This window comes from Lactuca virosa, chromosome 1, assembly GCF_052849685.1.
Source record: "Lactuca virosa cultivar CGN04683 chromosome 1, Lactuca_virosa_CGN04683_v6, whole genome shotgun sequence".
NCBI classification, from domain to species: Eukaryota; Viridiplantae; Streptophyta; class Magnoliopsida; order Asterales; family Asteraceae; genus Lactuca; species Lactuca virosa.
The window spans coordinates 30,765,110-30,779,763 of NC_136426.1; the positions used below are offsets into that span (position 1 = coordinate 30,765,110).

Sequence of the window (14,654 nt, forward strand, 5' to 3'; positions counted from 1 at the left end):
TAAGAGACAATTTCATGAAAATTGAGATTCATCACACCAAAATGTCAAAATATAACAGCATGAAACAAGAATGAGAATGAAGATTCTTTCATGAATGATATTGTATTCTTATAGAATGAAGATTTTTTTCAAGAATGACTCACTATAAAGCTTGTATTCTGATAGAATGTGGAAAAAATTCAAAAAATAACATTGTATTTTTATAGAATGTGACAGTAAAAATAGTTTTTTTGTTTATTTTTGGATCTTAGATTCTTCAATAATGTTAATAATTGATGATTATTCTTTAGGAATCTTGTTATTCTTCAACTCATGGTTCAAAATTTTGTTATTCTTCAAAATGTTCATTCAATCAGAATATGTATTCTGTGAGAATTTGTATTCAATCAGAATATGTATTCTATTAGACTATGTGTTTTAAACTCTTGGTCCACATTCATCCCTACATCCACACAATACTTATCATCCACAGTATAACCTAACCCTATATATATATATATATATATATATATATATGTATATATATATATATATATATATATATATATATATATATATATAGATTTTAATTACCGACTTGTGAATTAGAATATGGAAACTAGGAAGCGACTTGAACATAGTTTCCTAAAACTAGTTTGCCTTAAATTGAATTGTTTGGTCTCCAAGTCCTACTCGACTTAGGATTCCAACAATCACCCCCGAATCTCTAAGTCCTTCTAGAGACTTCTTCAATCCCGATCAAGCTGCGCATTTCCTTGAACTTGGTTCGAGCTAATGGTTTGGTAAGAATGTCCGCTTTTTGTTCTTCACCGGGAATGTACTCCACCTCCACTGGTTCGTTTTCAACACAATTACGAATAAAGTGAAACCTCGTGTGAATGTGTTTACTTCTTCCATGAAAAACGAGATTCTTCGTTAGTTCGATAGCCGACTTGTTATCAACTCTAAGAACCACTTTCTCTTGCGCTTTGTTCATGATTTCCCCGAGCAAATATTGAAGCCATATTACTTGACATGCGGTTTCCATGGATGCCATGAACTCCGCCACGCAAGATGATAAAGCAACAGTATCTTGCTTCTGTGAACACCGTGTAATTGGAGATGACCCGTAGTAGAAAATGTGACTGGTTGTGCTTTTTCCGTCATCCGGGTCAACATTATGACTACTATCACTATAACCAATGAGTCGACTTTGTCCCATCCTCTCGTACTTGACTCCGTATCTCGTTGTTCCTCGCAAGTACCTTAGGATATGCTTGATTGCAACACCATGTGATTCACTTGTACTTTGCATGTATCGGCTAACAACTCCAACCGCATATGCCATATCGGGTCTTGTTTGGAAGAGATATCTAAGGCATCCTACCAACTTTCGATACTGTGTCGGGTCGATTTCGGGTTCATCTCGGCCTTTGACAATTTAACTCCCAGTTCCATTGGAATGTGGGTCGGATTGTAATAATGTAAACCGGCTTCTTTTAGAATGCGTTGAGCATACGCTTCTTGGTTTATAGTAATCCCCGATTCTTCTTGTTTAACTTCGATGCCAAGGTAATAAGTCAATCTTCCAAGATCCGACATCTCAAAGTTCTTGGACATCTCTAATTTGAACCTCTTGACCATGCTCAAATTTGTACCTGTGACAAATAAATCATCAACATAAATTGCTAAAATTAGCAAGTTAGATCCTTCACATTTTCGGTACACCGATGGTTCTTTCATGCACTTTTGAAATGTCATACTCTTCAAAATCCCGTCAAGCTTCGTGTTCCATGCTCGAGGTGCTTGTCTTAGACCATATAGTGCTTTCGTAAGGCGATATACTTTATGCTCGTTGCCTTTCTTTATATAACCTTCCGGTTGCGATACGTAAACGGATTCCTTTAATTCTCCATGTAAGAATGTCGTTTTAACATCTAAGTGGTGAAGCTCCCACCCATTAGTAGCGGCTAAGGCTATAAGAAACCGGATGGTTTCAATTCGAGCTACCGGAGCAAATACTTCTTGAAAGTCAATATCGGGTTTTTGTACGTAACCTTTAGCAACCAACCTTGCCTTGTATTTATTAATGGTGGCGTCTGCATTTTTCTTCAATTTGAACACCCACTTGAATCCAATTGGCTTTACCCCCATAGGCTTGTTTACGAGAGTCCAAGTATTATTCTTGTTTATCGAATTAATTTCCGCATCCATGGCTTTGACCCACTCTAGTTCTTTCTTCGCTTCTTCAACCGATACCGGCTCGTCATTGGTTGTAAGAAGAAGTTCTTCGAGATTATCAAGATCAAGCTCATAATATTGAAATCGTCTTGGAGGTACTCTTGTTCTTGAGGGTCTTTGATTTGCAGCTCCTTTTTGAACATTATTATTTACCGGACTTGGTTGTTCATTATCTTGTACTTCCGCTCCGTCTCCAGTCTCATGATCCAATTCAATCGGTTCCATTGGATCATTATTTACATCACTTCCTTGATTGTTGTTCGCCTCGTCTTCTGGGTAGTCTCATGGTATTATGAATGAGCTCGGTTCTTCATTGTTGGTTCCTGCTTCTTTAATCCAATCCCACCATTTGGTTTCATCAAAAATAACATCTCGACTCACGATTATTTTTTGTGTTACCGGGTTAAATTACCGATAAGCTTTCGTACCCGGTTCGGAACCAACATGCACTAGTGGTCTTGATCTTGCATCCAACTTCTTTAGATTAACTGGTTCAACTTTTGCAAGTTCTAGACACCCAAATATACAAACATTTTCTAAATTCGGTTTTCTTTTATACAACTTTTCGTAAGGAGTTGTATCACCAAGGACTCTTGTATAAACACAATTGATTAGATTTGTAGAGTGATTTACCGCTTCTCCCATAAGTAGTTTGGAACATGCATTGCCTTCATTATACTTCGTGTCATGTCCATTAGTGTTCGGTTTCTTCGTTCCATAATTCCGTTTTGTTGTGGAGAGTATGGGTCGGTAAGGTGGTGTCTGACTCCGTTTTGATCACAAAAAGAATTAAACCCGAGAGAAGTAAACTCACCTCCCCGATCACTTCTAAACACCTTCAAAGGCTTTCCAATTTCATTCTCCGCCAAAGCTTTGAATTTTTGAAGTGTGAAAATGCCTCACTCTTTTCTTTCGTGAGATAAATCCACATAAATCGTGAAAAATCATCAATTAGTGGAAAAAAATATCGATTTTGACCCTGGTTGCTGGCGTGATCGGACCACATAAATCACCGTGAACTAGTTCCAATGGTCGTTTTGCTTTGTATGTTGTCATAGTCGGGAATGACTTTCTTGTTTGCTTGCCCACCAAGCAAGACTCACACAATTGATTCTCATGATCAAATTGGGGTAACCCTTTGACTAGACCCTTCTTTGACATATTTTTCATTGACTCGAAATTGATGTGCCCAAGTCTTGCATGCCATCGCCACGTGTCTTCACTTAATTTCGAATGAAGACAAATAGGAACTCCAATTTGTAATTTTATTTTATAAAGGCGGTTTGGAGTTCTTTGTACTTTCATTAATAAGCAATTATCAGCATCGTGCATGGTCAAGTAGTTGTCTTTCATTCGAATATCACACCCGACTTCGGTTTCTTGTCCGAGACTAATAATATTGTTCTTGAGATCCGGTATGTAGTAAATATCCGTCATAAGCCTTTGTTGACCTCTCTTGCCTTGGAAAAGTATAACACCTTTTCCTTTGATTTTTACACACGAATTATCTCTGAATTTAACCCTCCCGGTTATACCTTCATCAAGTTCGGAGAAAAATGACCGGTTTCCCGTCATGTGATTTCTCGTCCCATTATCCAAATACCACATATCGTTATATTGTGAGTCGTATCGAGACGGTATCCCCTTTTCTTCATTTAAAAATACGGTCTCGTGTAAAAATACGGTCTCGTCGGTATCGTCATATTCAGCAAAATTACTTTCTTGTAATTTCTTAATTCGATCGGGACATTGAGACGCGAAGTGGCCTGGTTTGTCACAACGGTAACAAATAATATTTGATCGATCCTTCTTATTTTTATTTTTATTCGGGTCAAAATTAGGCTTGTTAGAGTCATTGGGCCTGTGATTTTTCTGCTTTGGGCCTTGTCGGTTCTTTGTCCATTTGTTTGGTCCACCTGATCCATCCGACCCGTTTTCCCCATGAATAAACCCACTTGATGATCCTTTTCCCTTCGTCTTCCCTGTCACTCCTCCATGAGACCCCGATGATCCACCACTGCCACCACCTGTTGCTTTGGAGAATAGTACATTCGCCTGATCACTTCCATCGACATCCTCTTCCCTTATTCTCTCCTCGTATGCCTTCAACCGACCGACTACATCTTCGAATCCGACTGTTTTCAAATCGAGCACCTGTTCCAAAGAGGCGACGATATGTATAAACTTTGAACGAGGCAAGGTTTTGAGGAACTTCTTTACTAATTTCGATTCATCAATAACCTCTCCTAAAGCTGCTGATTTCGAGGCGATACCAGACAGCTTTCCAGCGTACGCGTCGATGGTTTCCGACTCCATAATCTTCAGCCGATCGAATTTCACGTTTAGGGTTTGCAACCGGGCCTCTTTCACTCGATCTGCGCCTATGTACCTCGTCTTGATTGCGTCCCAAAGCGCCTTAGAAGACTCGGCTTCTCCGATTTGCATGATTAACGATTATGGGATCGCCTGATATAATAATCCCATTGCCAGGTAATCCTTCTCATCGTTTTTCTTTGTTCCTGGGTCGATAATACTCCATGCTTTATGAATTTTTAAAACAACCTTCATACTGTAATTTGTGGAATTGAGCATGGGACATTGAACTGAGGTCGCTCCAATCTCCTTCTCCCTCACCGGAGCACCGCCTGAAGACCCTTCATCTCCTGCCATGTTGACCACCTTGTTCAACAAGTAAGTAAATCGATCTCAAAGCCCTATGTTCTTGGCTCTGATACCAATTATAGTTTAGAAAGTATAACACAAACAATTAATCAAACTATCTCTTTGATTAAGTGAGAAAATAACTCAAAACTCAATTTGTGAATACAATCTCTTAACCCTACATGGCTAAACAAGATATATATATATATATATATATATATATATATATATATATATATATATATATATATATATATATATATTCTAATTACCGACTTGTGAATTAGAATATGGAAACTAGGAAGCGACTTGAACATAGTTTCCTAAAACTAGTTTGCCTTAAATTGAATTGCTTGGTCTCCAAGTCCTACTCGACTTAGGATTCCAACAAAATTCTCCACCTTTATTCGTATGGAATGTCTTGATCTCTTTTCTGGTTCGTTTTTCAATTGATGTCTTGAATCTTTTAATAATTATGGATGCATCGCTTTCGTGCTTCAAGAGAAAAGACCATATATATCTAGAGTAATCATCAATAAGTACTAAAATATAAATGTTACCCACTTGAGTGGCGGGATCAACCGATCCACAAATATCTCCATGCACCATCTCAAGAATACTTGTTGCTATATACTTAGCTTTCTTTGGAAACGACTGTTTTGTTTTTTTACCAACTATATAAGATTCACATAGTTAATCTTAATAGCCAGTACCTCTTTAGCTAGCTTGTGAATCAAGTTAACCGCTCCAAAATTAATGTGACCAAGTCGTTCGTGCCATAACCATGATTCCTCATGAATTTTAGTTTGTAAACAATACGGTTTTCAAACTTTTAATTGAATTTTATAGAGATGATTTGCATTTCTCGGGACTTTCATAAGTAATCTCCCGTCTCCATCTCGCATAGTTAGGATATATCTTCTCATTCGAATGTCACAACCAGATATTGTAGATTACCTGATGCTTATTACATTACTCCGAAGGGATGGAATGTAGTAAATATCTTTCATCATTTTTTGCTCACCATTGTTACCTTCGAACGAAATTGATCCTTTTCCTTTAATGCTAACACATGACCTATCTCCAAATCTCAACCTTCCAGTTATTTGTGTATTGAATTTAGAGAAGTATGAGTAGTTACCGATCATGTGATTACTCGCATCATTATCTAAGTACCAAACTTCGTCTTCATCGGTATTTGACTTGATCTTTGGAGGGATGTATTTGTCTTCGTTCAAGAACATCGTTTCTTGAATTGCATCCATCATAAAAACGTCCCTTCTTCGTGATTCGCATCTCCTTCTTGTGTCTTGTTAAGGTTTGCCTCATGGTTTTTGGTTCGGTCTAGGCATCTTGAAGCGAAGTGTTCGCACTTGTCGTACCAGTAACATTGGATATTTGAGAGATCAATTTGTTCATGTTGTTTGCCCTTTTGCTTTTGATCTTCTCTAGATTTGGAGGGTTTTGAGTGAGCTTGATTTTGAGTGTTATCCCGACCATATCCACCACCACGACCACGACCTATATAGCTCAAACCACGACCTATATAGCTCGAACCCCGACCTCTACCTCTTGATGATTCGATGTTTCTGTTGGAGGATTCAGTTTTGGAATAGAGTAGTTTTGCTTGGATTTTATATGCTTTATCTTCATTTTTTATCCTTTCTTCATAGGTTTTAAGCGACCAACCACGTCCTTAAAAACTATCATTTTAAGATCCAAGACCTACTCAAGAGCTGCTACAATATGAACAAATCGCCTAGGGAGGCTCGTAAGAAACTTCTTCGCAAGCTTTTGTTCTGCCATGACCTCTCCTATTGAAGTAGATTTCGAAGCAATCCTAGATAATTTTGCAGCAAAATCTTCTATTGTACTGGTATCACTCATCTTGAGGTTTTTGAATTCGGTGATTAACGTTTGGAGTTTTGATTCCTTCACTCGATCAGCCCCAAGTTTCAATTCTAAATTGCATCACACATCTCCTTACACGTTCTAAGATTTTCGATTTGAAGTATTAGGTCTTCCGGTATTGATTGGAACAATAATCCTTTCACGATATTGTTCTTCTTGGAGTTGTCTGAGCCTGGATCGTCAACATCCCAGACTCCATGGATTCCAAGTAATACCTCCATATACATCCTCCAGATTGTGTAGTTAGTTGATGTTAACATTGGACACTGAAACGTCAACGAGGTTGGTTCCTTTGCTATCGGTTGTGAGGAACTTCCTTCTCCTGTCATCGTCGGATGTTAACTGCTTTATCCTTGCTCTGATACCAATTCAATCTAACAGCAAGTAAAAACAGAAAATATGATGCCTAACTCGCAAGAACTTTTATTGAAGTAAAAATAACTCAAAAACTTCAATCGAATTCTGAATATAGGATCCGATCTATCATTATATACTAAACATATCACTTTAGAAAATAACTAGGATTATGTTATAGGAACATCTAGACTTTCCTTATATGCTTTCCTTATTCCTCAAGGAAAGTTGAATTATTTAGACAATACACCAAGCAAAACACAATCCGGACCAAATCACGCCTCTAGCCACCATTGGTCTCAGACAATTCGCCAATAGATATGTCTATATCATTGTATCTTTTAGTTGATCTTCACTGTATATGGAACATGATATTGTAATAGATGTACCTCATGTTAATATTTTTTGAACGACAAGTCTATCTATTTGTAAACTATTTTGAATTTCACTTTATGTTTTAGACGAGACTTAAACCATCAACCTTATAGGATGAGAGCAAAATTTGATACAATTGGGATAGAAACTATTTGGTTTGGTGTACCTCATGCTAATATTGTTAACATGCAAAATTAAATTTCATAGCACAATTCCACCAAAATTGCAAGTCAATATAACAAACCATGTTGATTAATTATATATTTTGGATAGCTTTATATTGTTGCTTAAATGATTTGTCATTACTAGGTACCTAAAGAAGCGTGATTCGTCGTAAAACATTATGTTGACTAGGTATAGAAATCATCAAGTGTCATGCGCCACTCATAATCTTATTTTGCAAACGTTCTTTAAATTTACATTTTATATCATGATGGATAAACACTAATGTATCGAACCATTAGATACATATTTATGTGAAATATGAACCTTTTCTTAACAAAGGTGATTTTGTTGTTTATGATACCAAAACATGGTAATTCATTGTAATTATCTTTTTTACACATATTGATATTTCTTTTTTGCTATTAACAATTTTGGCTTCGTAAATAAATGGTTATTATCAGCCAATGCCTCACCAACCCATATGGCCATATAGCCATTTCCATCTTACAGCACATACATCCACCATTGTTGTCGTAAAGATACTAAAATCCCAACACAAACAAAAAATGGATTGGACGCAGACTCCTTTAGATGACAGTTGTTCACACAAATGAGGACTCTGAGATGTAGATGCACAATGAAATACCTTTGGACCACATATATACGTGAGGTTGATGACCAAAGGTGATATAGATCAGTTGACCTTACAAAGCTAGCTATTAATTATTAAAGATTAATAGAGAGGGAATGCATGAAACTTTGAGCTAACATATTCATATCTCTTGACGTGACATAATTCAATTTAGGTACACCATTTATTTTACAGGCAAGCCGATCATAAGGGGAGTTTAGAGGTTTCCCTAATAGGCTTTACCATGGACTCACATAGATCAATCTTATGTACTTGATGGTGATGGGTCAATATTCATAAACTTGAAACTTGATAGAACAATATTAATTTTATGTTATAAAAAAGGAAGCATTCTACCAACTATATCGAAGCATAGCTAATGAGTTGTCCCGGTCCTAAGACTATTTAGGTTTCAGTCAAGATATAATTATATAATTATAATAGTATAATATGTTAATACATTAGGTCTTCCGGTATGGAAGACATATTCACACGTATGATCCGATGTTGCAAATGTATCCGCGCTTGAACACCGACCCAGAGACGTGTAGTGGTGGTTTGGAGTGGACAGCTCTACGGGTTATCACGACCAATGGACGCCATTTCTTCAAACAGACAAACGGTCACAAAAATGGCCGTTGATATATTAAAAAACCAAAAAAATATATTTACTTTTCAAATTTAAACCATACAACCTTAACTATAAATATCAACCATTTTATAGACGTTTCACACTACAAGCACATCACATCTTTCTACTTTCTCATATTTTCTTCAAATTATTGATCCAAATCAAAATACACCACCCACTTCAAACATGTCAACCACCTCCAAACACTCCAAATGATCCTTATGCGCATGTTGATTACATGCAAATGTTGACATCTTCAATTCAACAACAACCTCTACTCACCAACCTTCCATACCCCCCCCCCCCCAAGTACTACCAACAAAAAAGACCACCCCAATTGAATCAACCTTAATTTTAATCTTTTCAACAACCTTCTCAACCTCAAAAATTTCAATCTCAGCCTCAACAATTTCAAACACAACCATCTCAAGTCTCATTTTCTCAATCTTAATCTATAAACCTCGACAATGACGACGACGAAAGAGTCCAAGAAACTCAATCACCATCTAGAAGAAGACAAAAGAAAGGAAACAGTAAAAAAAAGTTATGGGTTGGAGCAAAGAAGAGGAGGAAGCTTTAACAAAAGATTGAATTTTCATATCGCAAGACTCGTGCACCGGCAACGCGCAATCAAAACAAAGTTTTTGGAATTGTGTTTTAGAACACTTTAACGTGCTATGAGGAAAGCAAACAATCAGACGTAAGAGTCAATGGGAAATGGTGTGGTCTACGAACGGCTTGCACCAAATTTAATGGCATATTTGAAAATTTTAAAAATATGCACAAAATTGGTGGCACCGATTTCAATATTTTATCAAGCACATGCTACCCATACAAGCTTTCCAACGGCGGTAAACTATTTGTCCACCAAAAATTATGGAATGTTTGCCGTGAGGGTCCAAAATGGGTCCTTAATTCAGATGCACATTCGAAATCGACCACCGCCTCCAACAAAAGGCCAAGAACTTCCGAGACATATGTGAGTTTTGGCCCCGACGTTAATGATGAATTTGATGACACCGAGGGGGAGGGTCCACCGGAAGTCCACCTCCGTTGACCACCGGGAAGGGACAAAGGGAAATGGGCGATATCTGCATCCGGAAAAGCGAGTACGGACGAAGTACTTTTGGAAAAAAAATAGACAATACTCTACCCTTTCTCGAAAAATATGAAAAAACGGAGGAAGCTCGTCACCAGAAAATAGTACTTACCGATCTTCAAATTATAAGCACAAAGCCCCAACTGGATCTCGACTCGGAAAATCAAACGCCATTTTTTAAAATTCAACGACAAGTCTGTTAAAAATATGGCAATTACGTTCTAAGGTTTTAATATCATATAAATATATTAATACACATCACATTTATGAACAGTAAATTCGCTTTTAGCTTTCTTGGTATTCGGTAGTGGTTATTTGGTTGGGTTTTAGCTGTTTTCTTACTGCTGATTTTTTATGCTTTTTGCCTGGTTTGAAGCCGATGCGCTAGTCGTTGTCTGTTATACAGCTCTCTGTCTTCCAATCAGAAGTCGATGCCACCCTCCCCTTTATTGCTCTAGATCTCTTTTTCTTTCATTATTCATCTTCTCCAAGCTGCCCACCGCCTTTCTCTTATGTTTATCGTTGTTCTCCATGAGATCAACAAATCAAATTTTTTATATTTGAGATCGCCGCAGAGGTCGTCGACAATCTTAGGTTTCTCCTGAAATCCATCCCCCGAATAAGCAAAAGTTGCCACGACCCTATTGTCAGTCTGAAAGTATTTAGTTGTGATTTGAATATGATTAACTTCTTAAATTCAATCGATTAAACACATTTGTTTTGGTTGTTTTTGATTCAATAGAAGATTATGTATGTCACACCCCCGAACAAGGACGGCGAAAACATCCGGGGGCGGATGACGTTATTGTATTGTATCATCACAATTGAATATAATTGAAAACATAGCAACCAACGGCATACATTGAGATAACATTATTACATTGTTTACAAATTGTATTTGTTCACAAATCACACAAAAGTGACAAAAATGTAATATTTAAATTGCACCAAAATATCCAACATCCATAGTCCAAGTACCTAATTACTGTGTTCCTGAGAATACAAATCATTTTGAAAAGCGTCAACTAAAAAGTTGGTGAGTTCATAAGCATATTTCTATAAAAAGCTTTGTAACATCTTTGATTGTAATAATTTGTAAAACTCCAGAAAATCTGATATTTTCTGTGAAAAATGGTTTGTAAGTCTCGTTTCTAAAACTGTGAATCATTGCATGCGTGCCCTTTGTTTTCTTTTGTTTGTAATTAAAAAGAGTGTGTGTTCCCAGAAAATCTCATATTTCCTGTTTTATGAAAAATTGTAGTCTTAAAACCCTAAGACTGGGGTGGTGATATTAATGTACAAAAATGCAGCGTAGTTTTATATTTTATAAAACCAGTGAAGTGTATAATTTCGTAATCCAAAATAACATTGTTAATCCCTATGTGAGTCGTTTCAACCATGCTTGATATGACTGATATGCCTGTCATGACGTTCTTCAGGCGTCAGTTTCGGTAAGATATTTGTCACCCTAGACTGGCCCCGTCTAGCTGTAACAAACAGCTCAGGTGTGGGGGTGTCAACCCCGTATATATCTATACACAATTACCTCGCTCTCCATCCAGGAGACTCTGGTTATAACTACAAGACTTACAATGTACTCTAGGTAGGTACGCCGAAGGAAAGTCTCACAAGTGTCTTAACAGATTTACGCGAATTTTGACTCCCATTATTGAATAGTGAAAATAACATTACTAGTGTAAATTCGTGACTTGAAGTTTTATGACACGCGTTTTACAGCTTTATGACATATAACTTCTAACTTGTACTTTTAAAAGCTTTATGATGGACAGATTATGACACACAATTTTTTCTGTCGTAATAATTCTGTTTTGTATACCATTTTGGATAAATTATTTATAACACTTTTTATAAATAATCATTAATGGACTTGTCTACTTGTAATATATGTTGTGTAAATAGCATAATCCTTTAAGTTTTTAAACCATTAAAATGATGACAACATATTACGACTATTTCACTAGTAAAAATTATGTTTAGTAAAATAATCAAGTTTTGTACTTTGTTTAACACACCAAAATTTAGTTTAGGAGTTTTGTAACACAAGATATACTATTTTGTTGTGACTCTAGCATGTCACGATTTTCACAAAATACATATAAAAATCTTGAAATTTATTATATTCCATTATTTGTGTAAGTACAAATGTTAAAAGATATATGTCCCAAAAGTTAACATTTTTTAGTATAAAACCCATATTTTTGCCATTTTGGGTGAACAACATAGCCACAAAACTTTTATAACACAAAGATGTTATCAACATGTACTTTATGATTTCTAGCATCTATTAAGTCCCTTTTTAGTTGAGCGTTTGTTTCCTTTTTAACCCATGACTATGATACATGAAACTTTCCAAATGATAGATTTACTCTAGCCTCATGAGGCTTGTAAATCTCGAGTTTATGGAGTGTTAGCTTGAGGTATTTAACATTTCAAACACAAGTAGTTACACAAACACACAAGTGCATGCAAATATCCAAGGATTTAAACAAAACTTGACTTGTATTCCCCCCCCCCCCCCCCCAAAAGGATGAAAAAACAAGAAAATAGTGGGGTATGAAGCTCAACTTGAAGATTTCGAGTGGTAGAAGAAAGAAGAAGGAAATTTTCGAGCCTAGCCTTGCCTTGGAGAGATTCTCGAAAATGGTAGTGTACTAAGAGACTACACACAAAAATGGTGTGTAAACATGAGCTTTAGTTTGAAGTGATGCAAAATACTTGAAGTTTACAAGATTACTTACCAAGTTCTTGAGTTGTTTGAAGAAAATCTTGAGGATGGCACCACACACCCACGAATTTTGAGAGAAAATGAAGGAGGATTCTTGAGACTAAGTGAGAAGGAATGAGAGTGTTTTGTGTGTGTGAGGGTTGGAGGTTGCGGCCGAGAGATAGGAGGGAGAGAAGGAATAAGAGTTGACTTTGAGCTTAGTTGATGTGAAGCTTACATTAATATATGGAGGATTATAGCTTTGTTACATGGGAGACAATAGTGAGGTGGCTATGTAATTTCCCTTATCTTTTTCCTTTTCATTTTTTTTCTTTTTTGTTCAACCTTCAACCGAACTCTAGGGCTCTCGGCCCAAAAGAGAGCCCAAAAGAAGTGGGTTTTGATTTTTGGCTTGGCCCAATAGGAATTTTCGGACCAATAGGAGTTTTCGGTCCATTAAAGCCCAAAGATGGGAGTTTTCGGCCCAATAAGGCCTAAGGAAGGGTTTTCGGCCCAATGGAAAGCCCAATAGAAGCTTTCGGCCCAAAAAGGCCCAATGAAGAGTTATCGGCCCAATAGGACCCAAAGAAAGATTTTTCGGCCCAATAAAGTCCAAAGAAAGGTTTTCGGCCCAATAAGGCCCAAAGAAAAGGCCTTGGTCCAATAGGGGTTTTTGGGCCGAGAATTCTTGGGCTAAAGCCCAAATTTGCTTGGACTTAGCTATTGGATCGAGTTTTTGGGCGTGTACGAGGCTTGATTCACAATGTATGCACGTATGATTTTAAATAACATTGTAGTTTGAATTTCACTAAGTGGGGTGTTGCAAGGTTACATGAGGGAAATTGTCTCGTACAAGAATCACAATCTCAACCCTAATTTGCTAGTTGTGACAATTTATATTTAAAGGTTTTTTCCTCAGGACCCGAAGAAGAAGGTGAAGGGAAGCCACCATGCCTATGGTAAACCCTAATCTTTTAAATTCAATGTTGTATTTCTTTGAATGTTGTGTTGTAAACTGGATGGATTTGTTTGTGATTGGTATGCAGGATGAGTCTTCTTCATCAAATTGATTGATCTAGGGTACATATATTTGGAATGATGACTCGAGGTCTAATTTGTTTCTTTGGAGGTACATCCATTGTGAACCATTCTACATGATTTTTCATTATCCTAATCTTTGTGTATATACAAGTTCCATTCTATTGAGTTTTAAATGCATCAAATATATAACTAGATAATTTCATGTGTTTACTTTTTAATCTTTAGTTGCTTACTTTCTTCACCTGAAATACTTTTGAATCTCTTCTTGAATGTGTTATGTATTTGGGTATTTTTTTTCTCTTGAAAAGTGTTGATCTTCATGATGAATGTTGACAGGTTTTAATATTTTGTTGTTATGGTGATTGAAGATTGGTGAATCCGTATGAAATTTTATGTGGATGTCGACAAATTTGTGTAGATATTTGTGATATCCAAAAACAAATCGATTATAATTAAGATTTATGATTTGATATTGGTCTATTAGATCAATGTTAGAAAGATATTTTTGATAAATGGTATGCACTATGCACATACCATGTGAAATTGTTGTTGTTGTTGGTGGGTTGTAAGAAAGTTAAACAATAGAAGTGAAGTCAGTATCACCTTTCTATATTGATTTCAATACATACCAAAATAATTTTAGAAGTAGATTCATGTTGTAATCAGACCAAAGCTTTTTGTAGTTGTCCATTTTTCTATGGCAGTAAAGGAATCACTTCAGACCTTTACTAGCGACAACTTGAATAAGTTTTTTCTTCTTCATTCTTTTTGTGAATCGAAATATCAGATTACACAATTGCTAAAAACAAATGTGTTTGTGAAATTATAAAGAAAGTTTCAT

At 36.4% G+C, this 14,654-nt stretch overlaps 1 protein-coding gene across 1 annotated transcript; it reads right to left on the reverse strand.

The window, feature by feature from the left end:
- Window positions 1-706: 706 nt before the first annotated feature.
- LOC145112540 (secreted RxLR effector protein 161-like) lies at window positions 707-1,327 on the reverse strand. Its single transcript, XM_079048695.1, has one exon. The coding sequence runs from the start codon at window positions 1,325-1,327 to the stop codon at window positions 707-709; it is 621 nt and encodes a 206-aa protein (XP_078904821.1).
- Between the last annotated feature and the right edge of the window lie 13,327 nt (window positions 1,328-14,654).

What these genes read in the sequence shown, in the direction of transcription:
- LOC145112540 (XM_079048695.1), bottom strand. Translation starts at nt 1,327, where the DNA reads ATGGCATATGCGGTTGGAGTTGTTAGCCGATACATGCAAAGTACAAGT.